At 37.7% G+C, this 23,919-nt stretch overlaps 2 protein-coding genes across 10 annotated transcripts in view; one reads left to right on the top strand and one right to left on the bottom strand.

The window, feature by feature from the left end:
- Nucleotides 1-265: 265 nt before the first annotated feature.
- Nucleotides 266-16,656, bottom strand: LOC134669800 (vitamin K epoxide reductase complex subunit 1-like protein 1). 2 transcript variants are annotated; one of them, XM_063527425.1, is made up of 4 exons: nucleotides 16,558-16,656; nucleotides 8,773-8,955; nucleotides 7,155-7,252; nucleotides 266-539 (listed from the first exon to the last, which is right to left on the bottom strand). In XM_063527425.1, exons 2-4 carry the CDS (start codon nucleotides 8,937-8,939, stop codon nucleotides 337-339), a joined length of 468 nt encoding a protein of 155 aa, XP_063383495.1. In that variant the 5' UTR covers nucleotides 8,940-8,955; nucleotides 16,558-16,656; the 3' UTR covers nucleotides 266-336. The 2 variants fall into 2 exon arrangements, with proteins under 2 accessions (XP_063383495.1, XP_063383494.1); XM_063527424.1 differs by lacking the exon at nucleotides 16,558-16,656 and adding an exon at nucleotides 16,307-16,449.
- Nucleotides 16,657-19,005: 2,349 nt separating this feature from the next.
- LOC134670251 (fibrosin-1-like protein) overlaps nucleotides 19,006-23,919 on the top strand; it is an 83,424-nt gene continuing 78,510 nt past the window's right edge. For 6 of the 8 annotated variants that reach the window (XM_063527988.1, XM_063527986.1, XM_063527984.1 and 3 more), the window contains exon 1: nucleotides 19,007-19,640. In XM_063527988.1, the coding sequence (XP_063384058.1) occupies nucleotides 19,401-19,640 (240 nt within the window). In that variant the 5' untranslated portion in view covers nucleotides 19,007-19,400. Of the gene's footprint in view, nucleotides 19,641-23,919 lie in introns of all 8 variants that reach the window. The other 2 variants (XM_063527983.1, XM_063527981.1) reach the window with 1 other exon arrangement.

Genomic DNA, 23,919 nt, shown 5'->3' with positions numbered 1-23,919 from the left:
TCAACTTATCAGCTTATGAGCTTAGTATGGCGCTTAGTAAAGTTTTCAATGCGCATCTACATAATCAAATGACATACTACTCGCCAATAGATGTCACTTTTGCCGCTTCGGGAACTTAATGATGTTTAAGAAAATTTGTAGATGGCGTGGTAATCTAATGTTGTAAAGCGCCATCTATGATCTGGACACTTAACTTTTGAATGCTCCCATAGAGTATTACTATTCGCTAACAGATGGCGCTGAAACCGCAAATTAAAGCAACGTGACTTTTACAAACTTTTAATACTTTGAATATATTATTTCTTTACAGTTCACACGAGTATGTATATGCTATATTTAACGACATTTTTTAAGGACATAATTCAATTTATTATATACTAATGCGGCTAAGCCAATATTTACAAAATAAGTAGAGACACAAATCACGCAGAAATCCTGTAGAATGAATAATAAAACGTAGGCTAAATAAACGGACATAACAACCGACAGCATTGCAGTTAAAAACTGAATTTGCACCAAACACAGGTCGTCGTACGTAGCTGGAACAAGAATTAAGGTTAATATTTATATATTCAAATTATCCAGCAGTAGGTAGGTATATGTGCTATATTAGCTATATGTATAGATGGCATTATCATCATCATCAAAGATGTATTCATGAATAGGGAATATTATTAGACAAAGCTCTGAGTAGCACCACCAGCACATACATTAAACTAATCTCATGCGTCACTAGGTCAATCACATGGCCTACGCGATGCCGTAAAAATGACAATCGAAAGTTTGGTTTCTGCCTCTCTATCAATCTTGCTTATTCGACCGATAGAGAGGCAGATAAAGAAATTTCGCGTTAGCCCGCCTGTAAACAAATCGCCTTGGTGCATCAATGTCATAGTAGTGAAAACTTGACAAAAAAGTGTTTAAGGCCTAGTATGTATAAGTTACTCTATGGTTTATTACTAAACAAATTAGTGCTACACTCTGGCGGCAGAACATTGAAGTAAACTCCCCATTGGTACTAGATGAGTAAAGTCTAAACCAAACTCGGACTAAGAATTTGAATGTAAGTAAATGATTATTATGCAGTAAAGTAAGCTAATGGAATGTTAATTCTTTTTTAAAATAAACAGTTAATATTTTTTTTTTAAGTTGTCAATGACTACCAAACACATGGCGGCGTTCAGCGCCATCTTGTTCAGCTTATCACTCGCATCGTTTACAGTAAGTAAACATCTTATACAATCAACGAAGTGCTGAAGGAGTGGATTTGTCAGAACACCAAGGAAATGAAGTAGTTGCGAGTATTTTCATCGCAGGTCAGTCTAACATTTAAATGTATCTAAGATTAGGGACAGTTGCTCTTATGGACGCACTTGTCCCGATTGACCTTTAACTCGACCCGAAATAAAAAAAACCGGGCAAGTGCGAGTCGGACTCGCGCACGAAGGGTTCCGTACCATAAAGCAAAAAAAAAAAGAAAAATTATGCAAAAAGAAAACGGTCACCCATCCAAGTACTGACCACGCCCGACGTTGCTTAACTTTGATCAAAAATCACGTTTGCTGTATGGGAGCCCCACTTAAATCTTTATTTTATTCTGTTTTTAGTATTTGTTGTTATAGCGGCAACAGAAATACATCATCTGTGAATATTTCAACTGTCTAGCTATCACGGTTCGTTCGTGAGATACAGCCTGGTGACAGACAGACGGACGGACAGCGAAGTCTTAGTAATAGGGTCCCGTTTTACCCTTTGGGTACGGAACCCTAAAAAGGTTGTCTGTAAAGTCGGTTTACGGACGATAATTTTGCATGATAAGAAAACATTGATGAAAAACATTACCAATGGAGATTTGTCCACAACGTTACCATGGAGATCCGTCCACAACGTGACACTTTTTAACCGACTTCCAAATCCCAAAGGAGGAGGTTATCAATTCGGTTGTATGTTTTTAACCGACTTCCAAATCCCAAAGGAGGAGGTTATCAATTCGGTTGTATGTTTTTTTTTATTTTTATTTTTTTTTTTATTTTTTATTTTTTTTTTTTTTTTTTATGTTTGTTACTCCATATCTCCGTCATTACTGGACCGATTTTGAAAATTATTTGCGTATAGAGATTTTTGTATTTTCATCAGAAAATCAAGCATTTTCATTAAAAACTGTCGCATTTGATGAAGTGGAACTGCTGATGATGATCAGAACGGAACTCTTCAACGACGCATAGTTCACGTTTGGCGATTTGTCCTCTTCGTTATGTTTGTTAAGCAAGTTTAGTTTTTAAGCCACATTTCGGTCAAGCTCGAGTTCTGATGATGGGATCCATAAGGAATCGAGGGAACTCCTCAAATTTTAAAGGCATGCGTATAGAGATTTTTGTATTTTCATCAGAAAATCAAGCATTTTCATTAAAAACTGTCGCATTTGATGAAGTGGAACTGCTGATGATGATCAGAACGGAACTCTTCAACGACGCATAGTTCACGTTTGGCGATTCGTCCTCTTCGTTATGTTTGTTAAGCAAGTTTAGTTTTTAAGCCACATTTCGGTCAAGCTCGAGTTCTGATGATGGGATCCATAAGGAATCGGGGGAACTCCTCAAATCTTAAAGGCATACGTATAGAATTTTTTGTATTTTCATCATAAAATCAAGCATTTACATTAAAAACTGTCGCATTTGATGAAGTGGAACTGCTAATGATGATCAGAACAGAACTCTTCAACGACGCATAGTACTATCGGCCAAAGCTAGAGTCGACCACCTTAAAGGCGCATTTTGTTTGAAGCGGGAACATCTGCCCGAGGCTCTTCAGCTTTCGTCCACCAATGAAATTTGGGGGCGGACCACTAGAATTTCTCTTGAAGTTTTTTGTAAAAAAAATGTGTATGGGTATCGGTCATCTGTTTGAAATGCAACGTCTGGTCATGTCCTTTAGGACCCCAGCAGGTAAACGCAGTTATTCGATGCTTGACAGTCCAACGAAAAACCCCCACGCTATAGTGAACGTCTCTAATATTTTGGAGCCCTGGACTAATACCAACTGTTGGAACAGGAAGCTCAAAATATGTTAGTCCCCGTATGGTGTTGATAGCTTTGTAGACTAGGAAATAAGTATAACTTATTATAAATCTTGATCTCATTGTCAAAATATTGTGTTAAAGATTAATTTTAATGTACTTACTAACATCTAGCTGTAATGTATTATGGTGCTAACAATATTGTATGGAATTTTTATATTCTGAAATAAAGATATTTTATTTTATTTTATTTTATTTTTATAACGCCACTCCAAAGATGCGCAAAAGGACACTTGTAAACTACTTTTAATATTACCGACCATATTCCAATACAATCGAGCATCAGTTTAGGCGACAATAGTTGAACGCTCTTACTGATTTAACTATAAAGTCGAGTTCATTTAGGGTCCATATTGGGTAGCATAATAATTGATTGTCCTAATGTAATGTTACGCATAAAACTCATTTCGCATAATTGTTATTGTGCTGGAAATATTAACATTTCTGAAAAATTATAACACAAACCTAACCTAACCTAACCTACCCTATTCTATACAACATATGCAAAATATTTTGGAAAATACTTCCTGTTTCAGCTGGAGAAAAAATATGCGAAAAGAGATTTATGCGTGGCATTGCATTATGACAATCAATTATTATGCGATGAGATAGGATCCCGTTCATTTATATTTAACCAGTTTGTCCGCGTAGATATATTTCGACCGCATTCAATTACTACTCGAACGTAAATTTTAACTGATATTGTTTTACATTCTCAAAGCTAAATAGCCGACAAGTCAATAAAACATTTGTTGTGCATCGGGTGCAGCGACGGTTGAGCATGCTACATCGTTTTCAAATGCAGTCCAAGATATTTGACCAGTAACTCTAAATTTTTAATATAAACGTAACGTGCCTAACAATACGGTACAATTTACAACGGATAGGAAATCGAAAGGAGTAGCTTTTTTATACTATAAGTAAACCACCAAGAAACATCTGGCTACACTCACTTAAAATTGAATGCATTCTAATGACCCAACTCAAATTCCTAACCTCGCCATTTCGGTTCTAAAATTAAATCTTTTGACGACTGGCCTTTTTTCTGATTGTGAACAATGACAGTTACTTAACAAAAAAAGCATCTTTGTTACTCATTGGTCAACAAATTAGGGGCGGGTCAACTCCAAAATCAACGTTTGCAAGCGACACTGTTTTGAAACTGGTCGACTCTGGCTTTGGCTGATAGTACATGTTTGGTGATTTCGAATTTCGATTTTGACTTGGACTGGGACCCGGACTCATACCCGGATCCGGTTCGGACCCGGACTCGGACTCGGACTCGGACCCGGACTCGGACCCGGACTCGGACCCGGACTCGGACCCGGACTCGGACCCGGACTCGGACCCGGACTCGGACCCGGACTCGGACCCGGACTCGGACCCGGATTCGGACCCGGACTCGGACCCGGACCCGGACTTGGACCGGGACTCGGAGCCGGACTCTGACTCAGAGACCCGGACCTTGACCCGGAAAACCACTATGATACCTAAACTAAATAAACCACTATGATTACCTACCATAAAATGTGGGTATGATGATGCCAAACCCCTCCCGCTCAAACTCCCGTACACCGCACCGCATGCGCCGTTAAGTGGGTTAGGTTAGGTTTGAACTGCGATCCTCACAGAACCGAACAAAAGTGGGTTAGGTTTGGTTAGAACTGCGAGTCTTACAGAAACGAAATGCTACTAGAAAAGTGGGTTTGATTAGGTTCGAACTGCGATCCTCACAGAACCGAACTGCTATCAGAGAAGTGGGTTAGGTTAGGCTAGATAACTACGACCCTTACGGAAACGAAATGCTACTAGAAAGTAGGTACTGGTTTTACCTCCTTTTCTACATAGTGCACCATCTACATACCATAATCTTTCACCGGGCCCCATAGAAGTCGGTTTTTTTTTCTTAAAAATTATTTATTTTTATTTTTTTTATTTTTTATTTTTTATTTTATTTTTTATGTTTGTTACTCCATATCTCCGTCATTACTGGACCGATTTTGAAAATTATTTTTTTGATTGTATGTATATGCAAACAGATTGGTCCCGTTTTTGTCAAAATCCAGTTCTGATGATGGGATCCATGAGGAATCGACGGAACTCCTCAAATCTTAAAGGCATACATATGGTGATTTTTGTGTTTTTATCAACAAATCAAGCATATACATTCAAAAACGTGACATTTGATGAAGTGGAACTGCTGATGATGATCAGAACGGAACTCTTCAACGACGCATAGTTCACCTTTGGCGATTTGTCCTCTTCGTTATGTTTGTTAAGCAAGTTAAGTTTTTAAGCCACAATTTTATCAAGATTGAGTTCTGATGATGGGATCCATGAGAAATCGAGGGAACTCCTCAAATTTTAAAGGCATGCGTATAGAGATTTTTGTATTTTCATCAGAAAATCAAGCATTTTCATTAAAAACTGTCGCATTTGATGAAGTGGAACTGCTGATGATGATCAGAACGGAACTCTTCAACGACGCATAGTTCACGTTTGGCGATTTGTCCTCTTCGTTATGTTTGTTAAGCAAGTTTAGTTTTTAAGCCACATTTCTGTCAAGCTCGAGTTCTGATGATGGGATCCATAAGGAATCGAGGGAACTCCTCAAATCTTAAAGGCATACGTATAGAATTTTTTGTATTTTCATCATAAAATCAAGCATTTACATTTAAAACTGTCGCATTTGATGAAGTGGAACTGCTGATGATGATCAGAACAGAACTCTTCAACGACGCATAGTACATGTTTGGTGATTTCGAATTTCGATTTTGACTTGGACTGGGAGCCGGACTCATACCCGGATCCGGTTCGGACCCGGACTCGGACTCGGACTCGGACCCGGACTCGGACCCGGACTCGGACCCGGACCCGGACTCGGACCCGGACTCGGACCCGGACCCGGACTTGGACCGGGACTCGGACCCGGACTCTGACTCAGAGACCCGGACCTTGACCCGGAAAACCACTATGATACCTAAACTAAATAAACCACTATGATTACCTACCATAAAATGTGGGTATGATGATGCCAAACCCCTCCCGCTCAAACTCCCGTACACCGCACCGCATGCGCCGTTAAGTGGGTTAGGTTAGGTTTGAACTGCGATCCTCACAGAACCGAACAAAAGTGGGTTAGGTTTGGTTAGAACTGCGAGTCTTACAGAAACGAAATGCTACTAGAAAAGTGGGTTTGATTAGGTTCGAACTGCGATCCTCACAGAACCGAACTGCTATCAGAGAAGTGGGTTAGGTTAGGCTAGATAACTACGACCCTTACGGAAACGAAATGCTACTAGAAAGTAGGTACTGGTTTTACCTCCTTTTCTACATAGTGCACCATCTACCATAATCTTTCACCGGGCCCCATAGAAGTCGGTTTTTTTTTCTTAAAAATTATTCGTGCATGCGAACGGTGTTCATTGATAAGACGTTATAAAGTCAATATCGAAAATGATATAATATTCTAGGCTCTGAAAACAAGGGAAACTACGGGGGAAAACAAATATCAGCCGGCTATAAACGCTATTGAGCTAATACTTACTATAATAGTGCACCGACCGCAACGTCAATAAATCATTATCAGCAACTCAGTAAATCCTCGATTCACACTTCCCAGGCACTAGGTGCAAGTTTGCAAAGTGGCCCATTACGTTAACAGTTACCCACTCGTGAGCTACCAAATAAGCGTAAAGTACTTACTTTGCGCTTAGCTTCTAAGGCTTTCGCAATAGTTTTCTCAGGAAAGAGTCACGACTGTGGTGATGCGGGCGCATCGCGATTGTCGGTTATCGACTTTGCAAGTTAGATTAGCATTGAGTAAGCACTTGGTTCATGTCGAAGCAAGTTAACAGATTTGTAGCATACGTTAATGTTTGTAGCGGGTTGCCTTAAAAGTTGTCTTTGAAGTTATTATATGTTTATACGTATTTCTCTTATTTTACGCCAGGTTGACCAAAAGAACTAAGGTGTTACGTTAAAAAAAGTAGGTACATAAGTACCTAAATACAAAATTTCATGATTTGCTCTTTAGGATAAGACGGGTATGCATACTAATATACCTATATATACTTACTCATAATAATCATGAGGCAGTAGAAAACAATTCCATAAATGCAATTCGGAACTTCCCACACCGACCCTTTCGCCACTATGCCAAATCCTTTAGAGAAACTGAAAAATAAAAACATAAGATTCTATCAGTTAAGTAGATTTAAAAGTTTCAAAGAAAACTCTACCTACAAAAGTAGGTAAATATCTATAGATGACCATAACTACCATCCCAATAAAAACATGGTACATAGGGGCTGTCCATAAATTCCTTCATCGATTTTTGACGATTTTTGACCCTCCCCCCCCCCTAAAATCATCCAAAAATCATTATTCCAATGACCCCGTTTCCTCCTACGACATGCTACCACCATCCGATGTTCAGACGTAATTTAGGAATAGCCCCCTACCTACATATTATATGCTAGATATAACTTAATGACTATTGAATATTTCACTATCTACAATATGTATCTATACATACTTCGCACAAATTATCTTTCCCACAGACAAAACCTTAATAAGTCTAATAACAATATTTTAACCATCAAACCTCACCGCGTCTGCGATGAAAATAGACAAGATATACCCATTATAATCACGATAAGCGATGATAGACATAAAGGGGAATGTAAATTGGTGACGAAAATTGTGCGCACCCTATCCATTGAGTTATGCTCCATTGAAAGGGCTTTCAAAAATCTCCCCCAAGCTGTTTGATGATCCACAAGTTGGAAAATTATTTATGGAAACAGCTTTTACGCTAGACAGAAATGCTTTCTAAAGTGGAATTTGAACCGCGTTTCGCATGAAGTCCGTTTTAAGAATTTTAGTGATTTATTTAACAACTTGGCGCATGCCACATGCATGCATGTTTAGATGCACAGTGCAACTTTCGAACTGGTGGTCGTTGACTCGAATCCTGTCACCAACCAACGAACTAATTATCGGATTATTTATGGGTAGCTTTTCTATGGATTCCACAATGCCCAGATTCTCTTCTGGGTTCAAAAGGCATTGAAGAGTCAATGGCCTTAATTTTTCTGATCCTTATGCCAAGCTTTGGGTATCTCTCTTGGACTAGCTGGCTGGGCCAGCTAGGGCCCTGGTAAATTCAAAGATTAATCTTCATGGTTAGATACGTCACAATAAATACAGGAAGGTAACAACATACATGTAATTATAATTAGATACCTCACTAGAGACTTTACCCTTGTGCCGAGATTATTCCTGCCCCTCAAGCTTGTCGCACATCGCACCTAATGGTCACGATCACATCCCGAAGAAAGCAGAAAGAAGGCAGAATTCGTTTACAAAACGATGTAATAGCAGGTATTGTTGCAGTAAAATCATTTTTGTCCGCCGGCCTAGCAACCCCCGTAACCAATCAAATCGGACCAGTTGAATGCATTTTTTTTATTAGCCTGTAGAGTGACCCACTTCTGGGCAAAGGCCTCCCCTCTTTCCCGCCATTTGGTCCTATCCGATGCACATTCCCGCCACTCTTTACAAAAGTTGAAGGCATACTATATCTGAATAAGAATTATTTAATTGTTTATGAATATCCTTAGGCTGGCGGACAATGATGATTTCACTGCATTCTTAACGCGAACGAACTATAGTAGAATTACTTAGGTACTTACTCAGACGTGAGAACATTCGAGCAGCTGACTTTTTCAGCGAGGTCGCAGAAAGCCTTGTAATCGGAATCTGCTTCTGCGGTCATCTCCACGAACAAGGCGTAAGTGGATATCAAGATGCCGGCTATCGCTGCCGATATGATAGATCTGTCTAATTTTTTTTTACCCATTTTGAAGGTAACAGGGCTGAAATCAATAAAAAATATGTTTGTATTTTTGTATATAGGTCGGTTGATAAGAAGAGCGTCGGCAGCGGAGCATTCGATGATGTACTCGTAATTTAATTTTATATTTGTATTACATCGCGGAAATATACCTAAATAAATAAATATGCGGGGACATCTTACACAGATCAACCTAGCCCAAACTAAGCAAAGCTTGTAATATGGGTGCTAGGCGACGATACTTATAGATAAATGCATATACTTATATATGTACATAGAAAACACCCATGACTCAGGAACAAATATTTGTGTTCATCACACAAATAAATACCCTTAGCGGGATTCGAACCCAGGACCACCGGCTTCACAGGCAGGGTAACTGACACCCACTAGGCCAGACCGGTCGTATGGTCGTCGTCATCAAAATATAAACAAACACCACCAAAAGCACAAAACTCGACACGTGTTTCGCCTAGCTCTCTACGAGGTATTCTCATCTCCTGAGAAGCTGGATATATATGTTGATTGTTGACGGTCTGGCGTCCGGCAACGGAAACCGGTAGTAGGTACCTATTTAACAAAAACTTTACAAACACTCACACAGGACAAGCACACGGATCATGTGGCATTTTGTGGCCTTTTTTAGAGTGCTTTAAAATTTACATTCAAACTAAAGTATTTCATTTTCAACCAAAACAGCTTCTAGAATTATAGTCGGAATAATTTACGTTATAAACATAATGAAAATGCAGTAAATGCAACTGACTGAAATTTGTCAACCATGACTCAATCAAAGTTTTACTTTAATCTTTGCAAACTTATTTGTCATGTATAGATATTGCGCAGGTTGTATGCATCGTGTAGTGTGACCAACGGTTTAAGCTCGGGACACACTTATCCCACGTACGCAACGTATGCAATGCATTATGACATCCGAACTTGATCCGAACCCTGAAATTTATTTACGTCAATTCTCTAGAAATATCTATTTAATCATAATTTTCAGACATACACAAGCCAAGCCGTTGGGAAATTAGCTACATATATGTATACCCCACTGGTAGCAAGTACTCATAGTGGGAAACATAAGGGGCGCACCATGTAGAAAAAAATTAAACTTTCCTAAGCGCAAAATTTTAAACCCTTTAATGCCAAGTAAATAATATTCCCCATAGCCACCAGGCGGGCACCACCGCTAGTGTGAAACAGGATACAAAGTAATAAAATAATTAAGCAGTGTCATATTTTTTAAATAAATGCAAATTAAATATTTGACAAGACAGAACAATAACGAGCTTACAATAAAACTGTCTTGACCGTAAATTTAACAGCGTTATCCGATCCTAATTTAATTTAGATGCGAGATAAAACAGATATAAATATTGTTTAATTACCTATTGACACGATCTTTTATATAATATGAATTTAAAGGAAGGGGAACCACAAACGGTGTTTAAAATGGAATAAAAAAATCGTTTTGTCGACGGTTCTGCCCTAATGTTACATCAGAAGGAATTTAGCAGCAAAATGTTTGGAAGTCTTATACGTATACGCTAGATATTTTTTATTTTACTGGTAGCGCGTTTATATTATTTAGACATCGTTAGTTAAGGGTGGTTAAGAGAGACCCCAGATCACAAAATAAATAATAGGTATATATATATGTATGTAGTCTGTGGATCCGTGTATGAGGAATCAAACATTAGGCATCAACTAATTAAATAATGATGGCATACTATTGTTATTCGAGTTTTACCAGTTATATCACGGTATCATTCACTATGATAATGATAATACACCTATTAATCATCGAAATCACCTCTATCTCTAATAGTAGGTAAGAATTAAGTAGGTAAGTACATTAGGATACACGATACGTTACAAAAACAAAACAAAATAAAAAGTAGGAAGTTCGCAGCGAGTGGCGGTAAAGTGAAACAGTTTTAAATCGATACGATTATGAAGGTGCATTAAATGGGTAGTTTAACCTATTAATTATTTTTTTTACAATAACAATAAACAAAACAATTCATACCATACATCGAACATATCTTATTTAATACTATACATAAGATACGATACTATTACGCGGATACGAGGTTCCGCAGCAGCAGGGCGGTGGAGAAAGAATACTCACTGTTCGCACAATGCACATGAACTTTATTATCTAGTAAATAATATATGTTAATACAATTTATGGGAGCTAAAGCTTACGCGTCCGACCATCAACGCAGCCGAAACCAAAGAGAGAGAGAGCAAATAGAGTAGCAACATAGACTAAAGAACATAAGGTGTCATTCACACATGCGTACATTCATTGGTTGGTATTATAAGGGTGTACATACAAGATTCAATTTTCTAACACTTCCCCTCACACTTATAAGACCAAATGTCTCATGCTTAAACACAACATAAGTACACAGAACACTATACAAAACTAACATATGTTGTCAATGTGTATTGGCACATCCCTGATAAAAGGCTTGAACTTAATATAATATCAATTATATTAGTTAACATTTACAATAATGCTTGCCCTAAGTAGAGACTAACTCTATCCATATACACATTCGTATAATAACATGCTTTCACGAGACACAAACATGGACTGAGTGAAGAAAGAATGCATGCTATTTTTACGATTGCACATGTACATTTGTAAACAATATAAACGATTATATAATGATTTTACACGCACATAATGCAAACATGCCTACTCATTTAACTCTATATTCATGCTTTGAATAAATTTGGAATGTTTATAAAGACTCAGCGGTTTGGTAAGTACATCGGCTATCATTACTTCTGTTGGTAAGTATTTTACAGTTAACACATTATTATGTACCAAATCTTTTATATGATGATACCGTACATCTATGTGTTTGGTACGCTTATGTGAATATTCTTTACAAAGTAAAAGCTTGTGCGCACTCTGATTGTCATTGAACACAGTGATGTTAGGTTTCACATGTAAAATTTCAAACAAAATATTTTTGATGAAACATAGGTCTTTACATACATCATTAATTGAAATAAATTCACTTTCAGTAGAACTGAGTGCTACACAACGCTGTTTGCGTGATTCCCAATGTATACAATTCGAGCCTAACTTTATTACAAAACCAGTATAAGAGCGTCTATCTACATCATTAGCCCAGTCGGCATCAGCATATGCAATTAAATTCAATTCTCTACTCTTTATGAAATATAAGGAATAGTTAATTGTTCCCGCTAAATACCTTAAAATCCGTTTTGCTGCAAGCCAATGACTTTTATTAAACTTTGAATTATACTGACTTAAATGGCTACAAGCATATGCTATGTCTGGCCTGGTACAAACAGCTAAGTACATCAAGGAACCAATAAGTTCTCTGTAATTATAAGTTTCATCACATAAATTTTCTCCTTCAGATTCAAATTTACATCCTACAGACATAGGTGTAGAGACAGGTTTACAATTTTCCATATTAAACCGCTTGAGTACTTTCATAATATAGTCGCTTTGATCTAACTTTAATACATTTCCCTCCCTTACAACATTGATGCCCAGACAACTTTTTAAATTTCCTAAATTCTTACAATGAAATTCACTCTGTAGTAAATTAAAAAGATTATTTTTACAGGATTCGTTATTCGAGAAAATGTAAAAGTCGTCTACATAAAGCGCTACTACTACTAAACCATTTTTATCTTTACTTATATAGATACAAGGTTCATGTTTACTTTGAACAAACCCATTTTCACACAGTAATTTATTTACTTTGTTATTCCAAATTCTACTAGCTTGTTTAAGACCATAGATCCCTTTTTGTAACAAACAAACTTTATTTTTATGGTTATTATTAAAACCTGGTGGAAGCTCCATATAAATGGTTTCCTCAAGGTCTCCATTGAGAAAAGCTGTGGTCACATCAATGTGATCTATGCTTAAATCATACTCACAAGCTAAAGCAAACAATATTCTCATTGTACTATGTCTTACAACTGGTGAAAATGTGTCTTTATAGTCCACACCAGGGACTTGTGTATAACCCATGGCAACAAGACGCGCTTTAAATTTATCAAAGTTACCCGATGCATCTGTTTTGATTTTATATACCCATTTAGACTTTATTACGTTCGTATTATGTGGCCTATCAACTAATCTCCAAACTTTATTAGCTATAAGAGAGTCAAACTCACATTTCATTGCGGCAGACCATTCTGCACTAAGGGGACCAGTGACAGCATCCTTATACGATAAGGGTATGTCTAGGCTGTGGACAGACGCAGCATCGTGCGCTACCATGGAGTAGTCTGACGTGTAATCAGCATACCTTTTGGGTTTTTGTGACCTTGTAGTACGTACGGGACGCGAGGAATGTACAGCCGGCGCATCAGCTGGGGGCAGGGCTTCCCCTGAATGTGACGGTCGCGGCGACAGCACTACAGACTCGCTCGACGAGTCACCTGAGCCCGAAGTAGAGCAGCCTGGCTCCTCATTCTCGCTTCCGGTACAGAATTCCTCAGAATCTGAAAACACCATGGAAGAATCATTAGGTTTTTGAGTACACATTTGTTTTTCACTTCCTGGGTTGCAGATTGGAATTTGCTCACTTTGAATAGACATTGAATCCACATCAGTTTCACTAGAGACTAGATTTTCATTACATTGACTAGGGATTTCAATTACATTATTCTTATTTAGATTCTCATTATTTTTATTAGGAATTCCAATATTATTATGACTAGATTTATCATTATCATTAGAAATAAATTCAAATTCATAAAATATATTCTCATTGTCAGATTGGTTAAAACTTAATTTATCTAAATTGTTGTAAAATTTATCTTCTAAAAACACAACATTTCGAGACAAGATCACTTTCTTAGGGTTCAACGGATCCAAAAGCCTATAGCCTTTTGTCGTTTCACTGTAACCAACAAAAATATAAGGTTTGCTTCTAGGATCAAGTTTGCGACGATTTTCTTTAGGTATTAAGGAATAGGCAATGCAGCCAAAGACGTGAAGATGCCTGAGGTCTGGTGTAGAACCTGTCCAGAGCTCTTCAGGGGTACGTCCCGACAATGCACTTGTTGGACTCCTATTCTTTAAGTATGCAGCAGTCATAACTGCTTCACCCCAAAAACACTTGCTGAGACCAGCTTCATATAGCATACATCTAGCCTTGTCAAGAAGAGTCCTATTCAGTCTCTCAGCAACACCACACTGCTGATGGCAGTAAGGAACACTCTTCTGATGAACAATACCTTCTCTTCTAAGAAAATCAGCAAAACTTTTGTTACAATATTCAGACCCAAAATCTGTCCGAAGAGTTTTAATTGGCAATCCTAATTGTTTTTCTACTAAATTCTTGTAAGTAATAAAATGTTTAATTACCTCGGATTTATGACGCATGAGGAAGATGTGTGACTTCCTGGTGTAGTCATCAGTCATGGTAACCATGAACCTCGCACCTCCAATGCTGTCTTCTTGAAACGGACCTGCTACATCGCTATGCACTAGTTGCAAAGGTACGTGTGCACGTGTAGCCTCGCCCACGGGATACGGCAAGGCAACTTGCTTCCCAAGCAGACAGGTCTCACACTTCGCACCAGAAGTTTCCTGAAATTGTATACCAGTTGCAGGATCATCCCTTAGAGTACACATGCTTTTAAAGCTGAGGTGACCTAAACGGGAATGCAGAAGTTGAACCGGCAGAGAAGAAACAGCTACATTAGCACTCTGTGTATCTTGCCTATTATGCAAAAACATGGAAGAGTGCACTTCTTGCGAAGTTCCTTTTCCTTGACTACACCCATCCCATTCATATAAACCATTCCTATTAAATGCTGAGGTAATAGGGTTGCCATGAATTTTACAACTATTGTATATATTACATTTCTCTTTGGTAAAAACTACAGTATAGCCTACATCACACAATTTACTAACAGATAATAAATTAGCGGTCAAGTTTGGAACATATAATACCTTATTAAGTTTATCGATGACGCCTCCCACTGGCAGTTCCCCGACGCCTTCAGCCGATATAGAGTCATCGTTGGCCAAAGTCACTTTACTTCCTTCGCCCGGCAGCTCCTTGTAGTCCTTCAGGATTGTCTTGTCGTTGCAAAGATGATTGGAGCATCCAGAGTCCAGGTAAAAGGATGACTTCTTCACAAAAAAGGCTTTCGATGACTCGGTAGCCAGAAGCGACCGATGCTTCACCTTGTCCTTCCTATATTTGAAGCACTTGCTTTTTATATGGCCTGATTTTCCGCAGTAGTGACAAGTAACCTGTTTTTGTTGTCTGGGTACTGTGTTTCTTGCCTTGGAGAACAGGGCGGCTTCATCTACACAGGAAGATCCTTCCATTTTCCTCGATTCTTCTTGAAGAAGGCGAGATCTCACCATATCAGCGGTGAGGTTGGTGTCGGCGATATTTGCAGTCTCGAGGTTGCTTACCAGCGCGTCGTATTCGTCTGGCAGTCCGCTAAGGAGAAGTTCCACCACTTCTTTATCTTCTATGTTTTTGTCAATATCCGCCAATTGATGAACCAGCGACATCACCGCTTCCAGGTAACGGGACATGCAGTTATATTGCTTGTACTCTATACGATGCAGCTGCCGCAATAGCAGCACGCGCCTGTACAAACCTTTGTTTTCAAAAACAGTTTTTAGGTTATCCCACGCTTCTTTAGCGGTCGTCGCCTTTCTGATGTGTTGTAGGCACGCGGTCGAAACGCTGAGGCCGATGCGAGCCAATGCTCGTTTGACGTGCGAAGGGTCAACGTCCGTCCCTTCCACAGTCTCCCACAAACCGTCCAGGGTCAGCAGCATCCTGATCTGGTACTTCCATGTCTGGTAGTTTTCCGAGCCACGTAGCTTTTCGATCGAATGGTTAGAGTAGCTGAGAGGTTGGTTTTGATTCACCTCGGCCATGATGAATGCGCTTACCGGCGATCATAGGATGATGACCCACGTGTGGATGGCGTGATGGCGAACAGTGAATATATATCAATCGTGACTGGGCCCATAACCTATTACGCGGATACGAGGTTCCGCAGCAGCAGGGCGGTGGAGAAAGAATACTCACTGTTCGCACAATGCACATGAACTTTATTATCTAGTAAATAATATATGTTAATACAATTTATGGGAGCTAAAGCTTACGCGTCCGACCATCAACGCAGCCGAAACCAAAGAGAGAGAGAGCAAATAGAGTAGCAACATAGACTAAAGAACATAAGGTGTCATTCACACATGCGTACATTCATTGGTTGGTATTATAAGGGTGTACATACAAGATTCAATTTTCTAACAGATACGACATCAGACAATGTCATTTAAATACACAAATTCGCTAATAAGAACTTATAAACATTTTACTTACCTTGTATGTTATTTTATAAAATAATCACAAATCCTTGCGTTTTCATTAACGTTTTATACCTATATAGTTATTTGTTCGTTTATTTAATATCTCGTGTTTATAAATGAGTGTCGAGTGGCACGAACATGTTAACTCGATGGTGACGCGCGTTATACTGAGAGTGAGCCGCTTATCTGCCGTGTCATGTCATGCGAGTATTATATTAAATGGTAAGTAATTCAATTTATTGATTTTAACAGCTAAATACGTACCTAATAAAAATATATTTTTTAAGATTTCCACATTGTCACATAAGAAACTCTTCGTGCGTCCGGGTTCGGATATCTTAAGGGGCCCACTGATTAACAGTCCGCCGGACGGTATCGGCCTGTCAGTTGTTCGGAACTGTCAAAATTTAGTTCTAACTGACAGGCCGATACCGTCCGGCGGACTGTTAATCAGAGGGTCCCTTTACAAAATTCTAACTACATATCCCTTTACCCCGGCTTTATACTTTATTAACTTTAACAGTATTAACTACTACTGTTAAGTGTGATTTAGACAGTCTAATGTAGGCGAGGACGTTTAATATTGCGAGGTATACGATATTGTCCCGTCTAGGTAGGTACTTATAATAACAGATAGTCAGACATAAAATTAATGTTCATTTAATATGGTCAATGATATCATGAGAAGATACGAATCCACTACTTACCTCAAAATACTATTAACGGTTTCATCGGCATGGTGAATATTCGCTTTATCAAAGACCCTAAATAGCTATTCGCATCTTGAAAACTTGTTTTATTTAATGAACACTCCTAATACTTAACTAAACTACAGTTCCCTGTTGCATTTCTTCCGTAAAGTACCTACTATAATCTCTACAAAGGTAAATACAGTAATATAACAAACTAAAAGAATAGGGTTTGCCGGCCGAGTGATACCTACAGCCGGTCGAATGTAAGCGAGGTGGTTTAGATAATGAGAGGCAGGTAATATAGCTATTATTCATAACTACTTAAGGCCAATACGACTACGTTATGAGTGGCATTATTTTAGTTACCTGTCTGCAGGTCAAATAGGTACCTTCCTTAGGAATTTCCACAACGATCAGTCATGCGAAGTCAGTTTAATACTTAGAAGCTATACATATGTGAGATAAATCAGAATAACAAAATTGTACTAGACAGAAGCGTAAGTAAGTCCCTCCCAGAATATTCTAGGTGGGGAGAGCAATACATAACATAACTGATAAATTTTAATCTCGTTAACTAAAAATAACACGTTAATGTATGCAAAACGTCAATTAAATGACTATACGACTCGTTTAAGTTACGCGCTCCAATAATTCAGAGTCTAGCCAAAGACAAGTAAATAATAATTACGACATGGCAAATCTTTATAACTGGTTCACCCGCTGTTGCTTCCACTGACGCCCTAAAAACGCCATATCCATACAGTAATGTAAGTATGACTATCTTACCTATTGACATGTCGAAGGAATGATTCTAAAATTGCGAGATTCTCTACATGGAAAGTTCTTAGTAGGTAACTTCTTCTTAATTCTTTCTTTTTTGAAAGGGGCATCGAAATTTCCTATTTTCTAAATTTGAATAGGTACTCCTTTTATTTTGGTGAAATTCTCACACTTGCGACGAAATAAACAAAATATTAATTAAATATGTCTTTATATCTGGAATAAGTAAAAATAAATTATTCATTACGTAGTTTAATAAAATTATTCATGAGTTATTCATTTCATAAGTCTGTGGGCTCAGTTTTCATAACAAATAAAAATATGTATTATAATTTATAATACATAAACTTAACTCAAAAATAACGCTATCAGTTTTCGGCAGCGTAGTGGGCCACTGTCTCAATGTATCCAGATTAGTCAATTTTTCGCCAATCTGATTAAATTGCACGATCGAATCAGGACGTGCGGGCGCAAACGCCAATTTGTCTCGCCGATAATGACCGATATTGCCGATAAAACGAGGTGGGCATGCAAGAATACCAATTTGTGACGCCAGTATTTTCGTTCTGGGGCATTTTTTTCAAGTAGAGGGCTGTAATATCGCCATAAATCTAAAATTGGTGATTAAATTATTGATTGACGCCAATTTCATTTGTGATCAAATCGGTCGATTTGATCATCCCGTCTGGATACCGCTTAATGGGTTCAACTCTTACCCATATTAAGCCAAAAATAAATATAATAACAATTATATAGCAAGCCACTTTTTCTATAAACATTGATTTCGTCTTATAGTGCTTTTTACAGTTATAAAATTACTGAAACGTAGTAATTTAAAAATAAACTCATAAAATAAAATGTTTTTTTCAATAACTTGCAATTTTTATTGTTTATTTTAATAGCTCTACCATAGCTCTACTATGGCTCTACTACAAATAAAGTTGCTAGGTAAAAAAATCTGCACACTGTTTACGACATTGTTTTTAAAACATAACTTTATTTTCATCCTTAACCGCATAAAAATAAGAGCTGCATAAATACCATCTACTCGTTACAAATAGCGAAAATATCATCAACTCAAACGCGCCATCAGCAGTTTGTATTTTTCGAGAAGGAAGATAGGTGTAAGCGTACGAGTGAAAAGAGTACAACCGAGGCGAGCGCCACATTGCCACAGCCGCCCTATTGTGCTTAGACATGTTATGTTGGTATCCCTGCTTTAGTTCACCATCGCGACCGCGACGTAGCGTTGGCGTCGTGCAACACCTTTCATTGTATTGACTATTGACTGATTCTCAACATAGAGAATAATGTATAAACTTAATTTAACGTATTATTATCTTAGTTCTTGTTAAATTATAATGTAATATGTCTTAGTTTAAGTGTAATTATGTCTCCATTTACGTGAATGTGAAAGAAGACAGCCCGTCGAGTGCTACGCGGCCATTTTACTTGCAATGCGGCAACGGTGTACAATCCGCCATTGGAAACGGCCAGTGTCTTTCTCCGAGTGCAAGATTTGTATTTTGTTGAATACAGCCTAATATCGACGGATAACCATGAGTGATTCAAGTGAAGTGCGGATTTTAGTGTAGTGAAACACGGTGGTCGGGTGATTCGAATAATGTGCGAACGATGGAAAACGAAGTGAAGCAGCGCAATCAGAGAAATAGGCGAAGGGAACGGGCACAGCGCATGCAAGCACAGCGAGAGAGTAAAGTTAAGGATGGGGACAGCGGCGAGGACGAGTCCCCGGCGAGAGAGAAGCCGCCTCGTCCTCCTACCAGGAGGAAAAAGTCGCGGGAGCCACTCGGAGAGGAGGACATCATCGATGGTTTCGCCATAATGGCATTTCGCACCTACGAAGATCTCGAGGTAAGTACACAAACCCGTCTGTTATCACGATGCAACGCGCGACCAGGTATAAGCCGTATTGTCGACTTATTGTGCCTACTGATTACCTTGTCAATATGGCTTGGCCTTTCTTTCTAAACACAACCACTTATTAGAACACGCTTCAAATACTTTGCACAACCTCTGTTACAATCGCCGATTGGTCAAATTTGATTGTTTGTTTTATATTATTATCGCTACAGTGATGCATTCGGCTAGCTATTGTAGCTTACAACTTAATTATCACATACGTGACAAATCTCGTGAGGAATCTATAAATTTAACAAACGATTATCGTAAACTTATTATTACAACAATTATCGCAAAGTGGACATTTAAATTGGTGTTTATTTCATATTCTCATTACAAAAACAGCGCCTTGTAATCGCTTTGGACGTTGCCTCGGAAGTGCATTGACCTATTGAATGAACCCTAGTGTAAAGAAAGATCAGTCGTAAGTGGATTTTTAGTGCCCTATGCTTTTCGCCATAAAAATTATAGTAAAGATACGTTTGGCGTTACATTTGTAAGACACGATAGTAGTTACATACACATAAGTAATAAAATAACAGTAGATAGCAGCTGACGAGGTCGTACTTCGTAGGCGCGATCTCGGCGCTCGGTGCAGCGGTCTCCCACAAAGTGTAAATTCGGTCTAAGTGGCTTTCGCTCGTTTGTGCTCATTTATCGCCGTCCACAACCGGCAATATGTTGAGTAGGTATGTTAGCATGTGCACAATAAAACTACATTCCGCGCTATCGTTTTAAATTATGGCGACAGGCCTGCCGTTTGTGGCTCGTCGAGCGCCGTACGCGTACTAAAATGCTGGAACAGGTTCCTTTTGCTCCTATTTAATTCGCCACATGCGGTTTGCTTATGCAATTTTTGCTTACAATGAACGTAAGATAATTGTTTACGAGAATGAGGTTTTTTGTAGAAATTACGGATCAATCGGCCAGCATATGGCAGACGACGGAAAATAATACCATTTCCTGACTATTGTTAAGTTGAAACCCTATTAACAACGAGAGAATTATTACCTAATAATAATTATTATTTATAATGTAACTTATCTTATAAGTCATGGACAGATAAACAATAGTAATGAAATAACTTCGGCGTCGTCATACGTTTTACCTATACTTACGTCAACAAGATAAAATAGCATTAGATAAAAAATACTGAAAGTCACGTAGTATTTTCCCACGTTAATCCTTATTTGGGTTGTGTACCTGTTTTCAATTAAAAACCAGTACCCTTAGGTCCAAAAAGGGTTACACCTTGAATTCAATTGTCCTTGAGTCCTTACTAGGATCCTAAATAATTCAGTAGGTAAGTAATAAGGTTACTTTTAGGATGCTTGCTTGTTTAATGTTTCTAAGGTCGTTAGACACGACTTTATTGCCTTTATTTTAAGGTCACGTATACTGAACAGTCAATCAATTTGATCCCTGGGCCACTTTGGTGGTAGTTTAGGTAACATTGTTGACACATTTTGTTGCACAATTGCAAACCTTATTGCAAAGAGTTACGGTCCACCAGCGATCAATTACGCGTGTCACTGTTAGTAGGTAGGTTTCTTGTAGCAATGACAATATACAGTAGGACTTCGATTATACGCACTAATTGGGACCGAGACTAGGATAGCCGAAATGTGGGTTTTTTGGGACTAGGTAGATCCACCCAAAAACAATACCTATTCGAGTAGTTCGTTTTTTTAGCATTAGAAAGAACTTGAGAGAAGGCAAGCGATCTTGACATGTCTTTTAATTGAAAAACGCTTTTTAAAAATCAGGAACTATCACTTTTGAAAGCAGAAGAATAATCGTATTAGATTCATAATTGTTACATATTTGCCGTAACTTATTTTTAAAATGTGTTTTTCAATTAAAAGACACATCAAGATTGTTTACCTTATTTCTAATGCTAAAAAAACGAACTATACATGTTTACATAAAACAGTACAGTATGTTAAAAATAGACGTCAAAATTAACATTAAAATATATAAAACATCTGAGTAAAGTTCGCGTAATTCAGGGTTAAATATCAAATAAGTTATACGTAATGTTTTTAAGTAGGTACTGACTATGTATTACTAATAAATCTAATAATTAATGCCCTTAGGTACTACCTACGGAATACGTAAGCGTAAAATGAATTCATTATTGTACAAGAGAATAATCTTATGGCCAGGTAATTTGTAACCTATCCACTAATTAATAGATTTGACCTTTTAAGTGGAATCAAGTCCTCCATTTGACAGTTCCACCTACCCACAGGCGATATATCAACTGTAACGAATAATTAAATTACATTATATTATAGAAGCATATTTTAATTAAGCTGTAGAAAGAACCTACTAACCACTTGTTACTTACCTCATAGATGGTGGTGTCTGTCTTACCTCATAGATGGTAACACGTATTCAGGCAGGTATGTACTTTTAATAGTAAATATAACCAGGCGTGGCTCACTCCGCGATTTCGTGGCTTTGCTACAGGTAGCTAAAAGTCCATCCGTTCGGCCCCAATTATGGGGTTTGCCATAAGCCGCGCGTGGCGCTGTCGCCACCTAGCGGCCATATCTGTGCTGATCGTGACAGACGCGTTTTGTTAGAGAGTGAGTCTTCTGTACCTAGTACTATTATTTATTATGTGGTATAACATTCCCCTTTTTATAACGATTTGAATTGCGTCCCGAGCGTTCTATACTTACCTCATTGATTATTAGGAATAGGTACATACCTAAATAACAGTCACATAGCACTCGTTTTAGTTTTAATCTGACATCAACGTCACTCGCAATCACTTAAATAAGTTTATGTTTTCCATTAAGTAGGTTTTGTTTTATTTTCTTTCATAACTTAAAACATAAATTAGAAAAAAGTCGAACGACACGACAAAAACGAACGACATTACAAATAAATAAACACATTATAGATAAATATACGTCAGCCTACCTAAACTATGGCCCTCAAAGCTAAATCGCCTACCTTTTAAATACCTAGCGTAATGCTATTCTTAGCAGTTCAATGATAAGTAAGCTAATTCATACGTACCTATTTTTAATTAGTTTCATGTTGCTTCCTGTTATTTAAACAGTGCAGTGTTATTCAACGTGTGCAAAATTATTTGCACACGTTAAATAACACTGCACAGTAATTTCTCTCTAAACTAAAGGACAAGAACCTCATTCAGCAATGGGTCAACGTACAAAGATTATGAATAAATAGGCTTGGAATGACTTAATTTAACATACCAGTTTACGTAAGCTATACTTTTTTATTAGTTCAATGTTCCTTCCTCCTTCCACGTGCTAATTAGGTATGTTATCGTGTATAGGGACGTTTCTTTTAGACAACATTTAAACTTATTGTTTCTGGTCATTAATTAATTAATTATTATTTATATTTTGACATTATATTTCGATTTTATTCTTTATTTTATTTTACTTGTTGGTTCTGGTCGGAAGGTATTGTAAATAATTAATTAATTGATTATGTTGTTTTAGCTATAATTTGTATATAAAATTGTTATTTAATAAAATAATATAGATTTAGGCTAGCTTGTAAGGTTTGCATGCTGTGCATGGACGGCTAAAAGGACGGACTTTCTTATAAATATAATGTACCAACTATTGTAACTCCTTTTTTTGCAAATAAATATTATGAATTATTATAAATATTATTATGAATTATAGGCACGGATCGCAATTGGAATGTAGGTATTTAAGTATAAAAATAGTTATACAGTGGAACCTCGATAGTTCGAAACTCGATTACACGAAATAAAAATTTCCTGTCTTTAAAGACGAGGTTCAAGTAGATCTTTATTGAGACGAGGTTATTAGTTTATAGAAATACTAACTACGCCACTTTGACTCGTCGTATATACTAAATTAGCAGCAGAGATTTTAACCCAACCCTTTCCCTCCCTTTTATTAAAATTAAAATTAGTCGAAATCGCTTCAAGTCCAACAAAAATCTGTTCCATGTCGATATCCTCTGAGTCAAAAGTAAACAGAGTTTCAGGACGTTTACATCAAGATTTGTTTGTCGAGGGTTCACTGTATCACTTAAAATGTTTGAATTACAAATATCATTATACCTATTCATTATCATAACACATTGCAAGAAGGTATTTTTTTTATGTTCCATGTTTTTAATATTACACGTGTTTATTAGTAATTAATTAGGAACGTGTACGGTACAAGCCCAACGGTCAAAGACGCGATAGTCGGTCGGTATTTGAAACCTTTAT

Source organism: Cydia fagiglandana, chromosome 13 (assembly GCF_963556715.1).
Source record: "Cydia fagiglandana chromosome 13, ilCydFagi1.1, whole genome shotgun sequence".
NCBI classification, from domain to species: domain Eukaryota; kingdom Metazoa; phylum Arthropoda; class Insecta; order Lepidoptera; family Tortricidae; genus Cydia; species Cydia fagiglandana.
Note: the sequence above shows the minus strand (reverse complement) of the source record. Positions and strands in the feature narration are given on the sequence as shown.

What these genes read in the sequence shown, in the direction of transcription:
- LOC134669800 (XM_063527425.1), bottom strand. Translation starts at nt 8,939, where the DNA reads ATGGGTAAAAAAAAATTAGACAGATCTATCATATCGGCAGCGATAGCC. An exon ending in TCGAATGTTCTCACGTCTGA is followed by an intron (nt 7,253 to 8,772) that starts GTAAGTACCTAA and finishes TTTATTTTTCAG; the next exon opens with TTTCTCTAAAGGATTTGGCA. An exon ending in CTGCCTCATGATTATTATGA is followed by an intron (nt 540 to 7,154) that starts GTAAGTATATAT and finishes TTCTTGTTCCAG; the next exon opens with CTACGTACGACGACCTGTGT.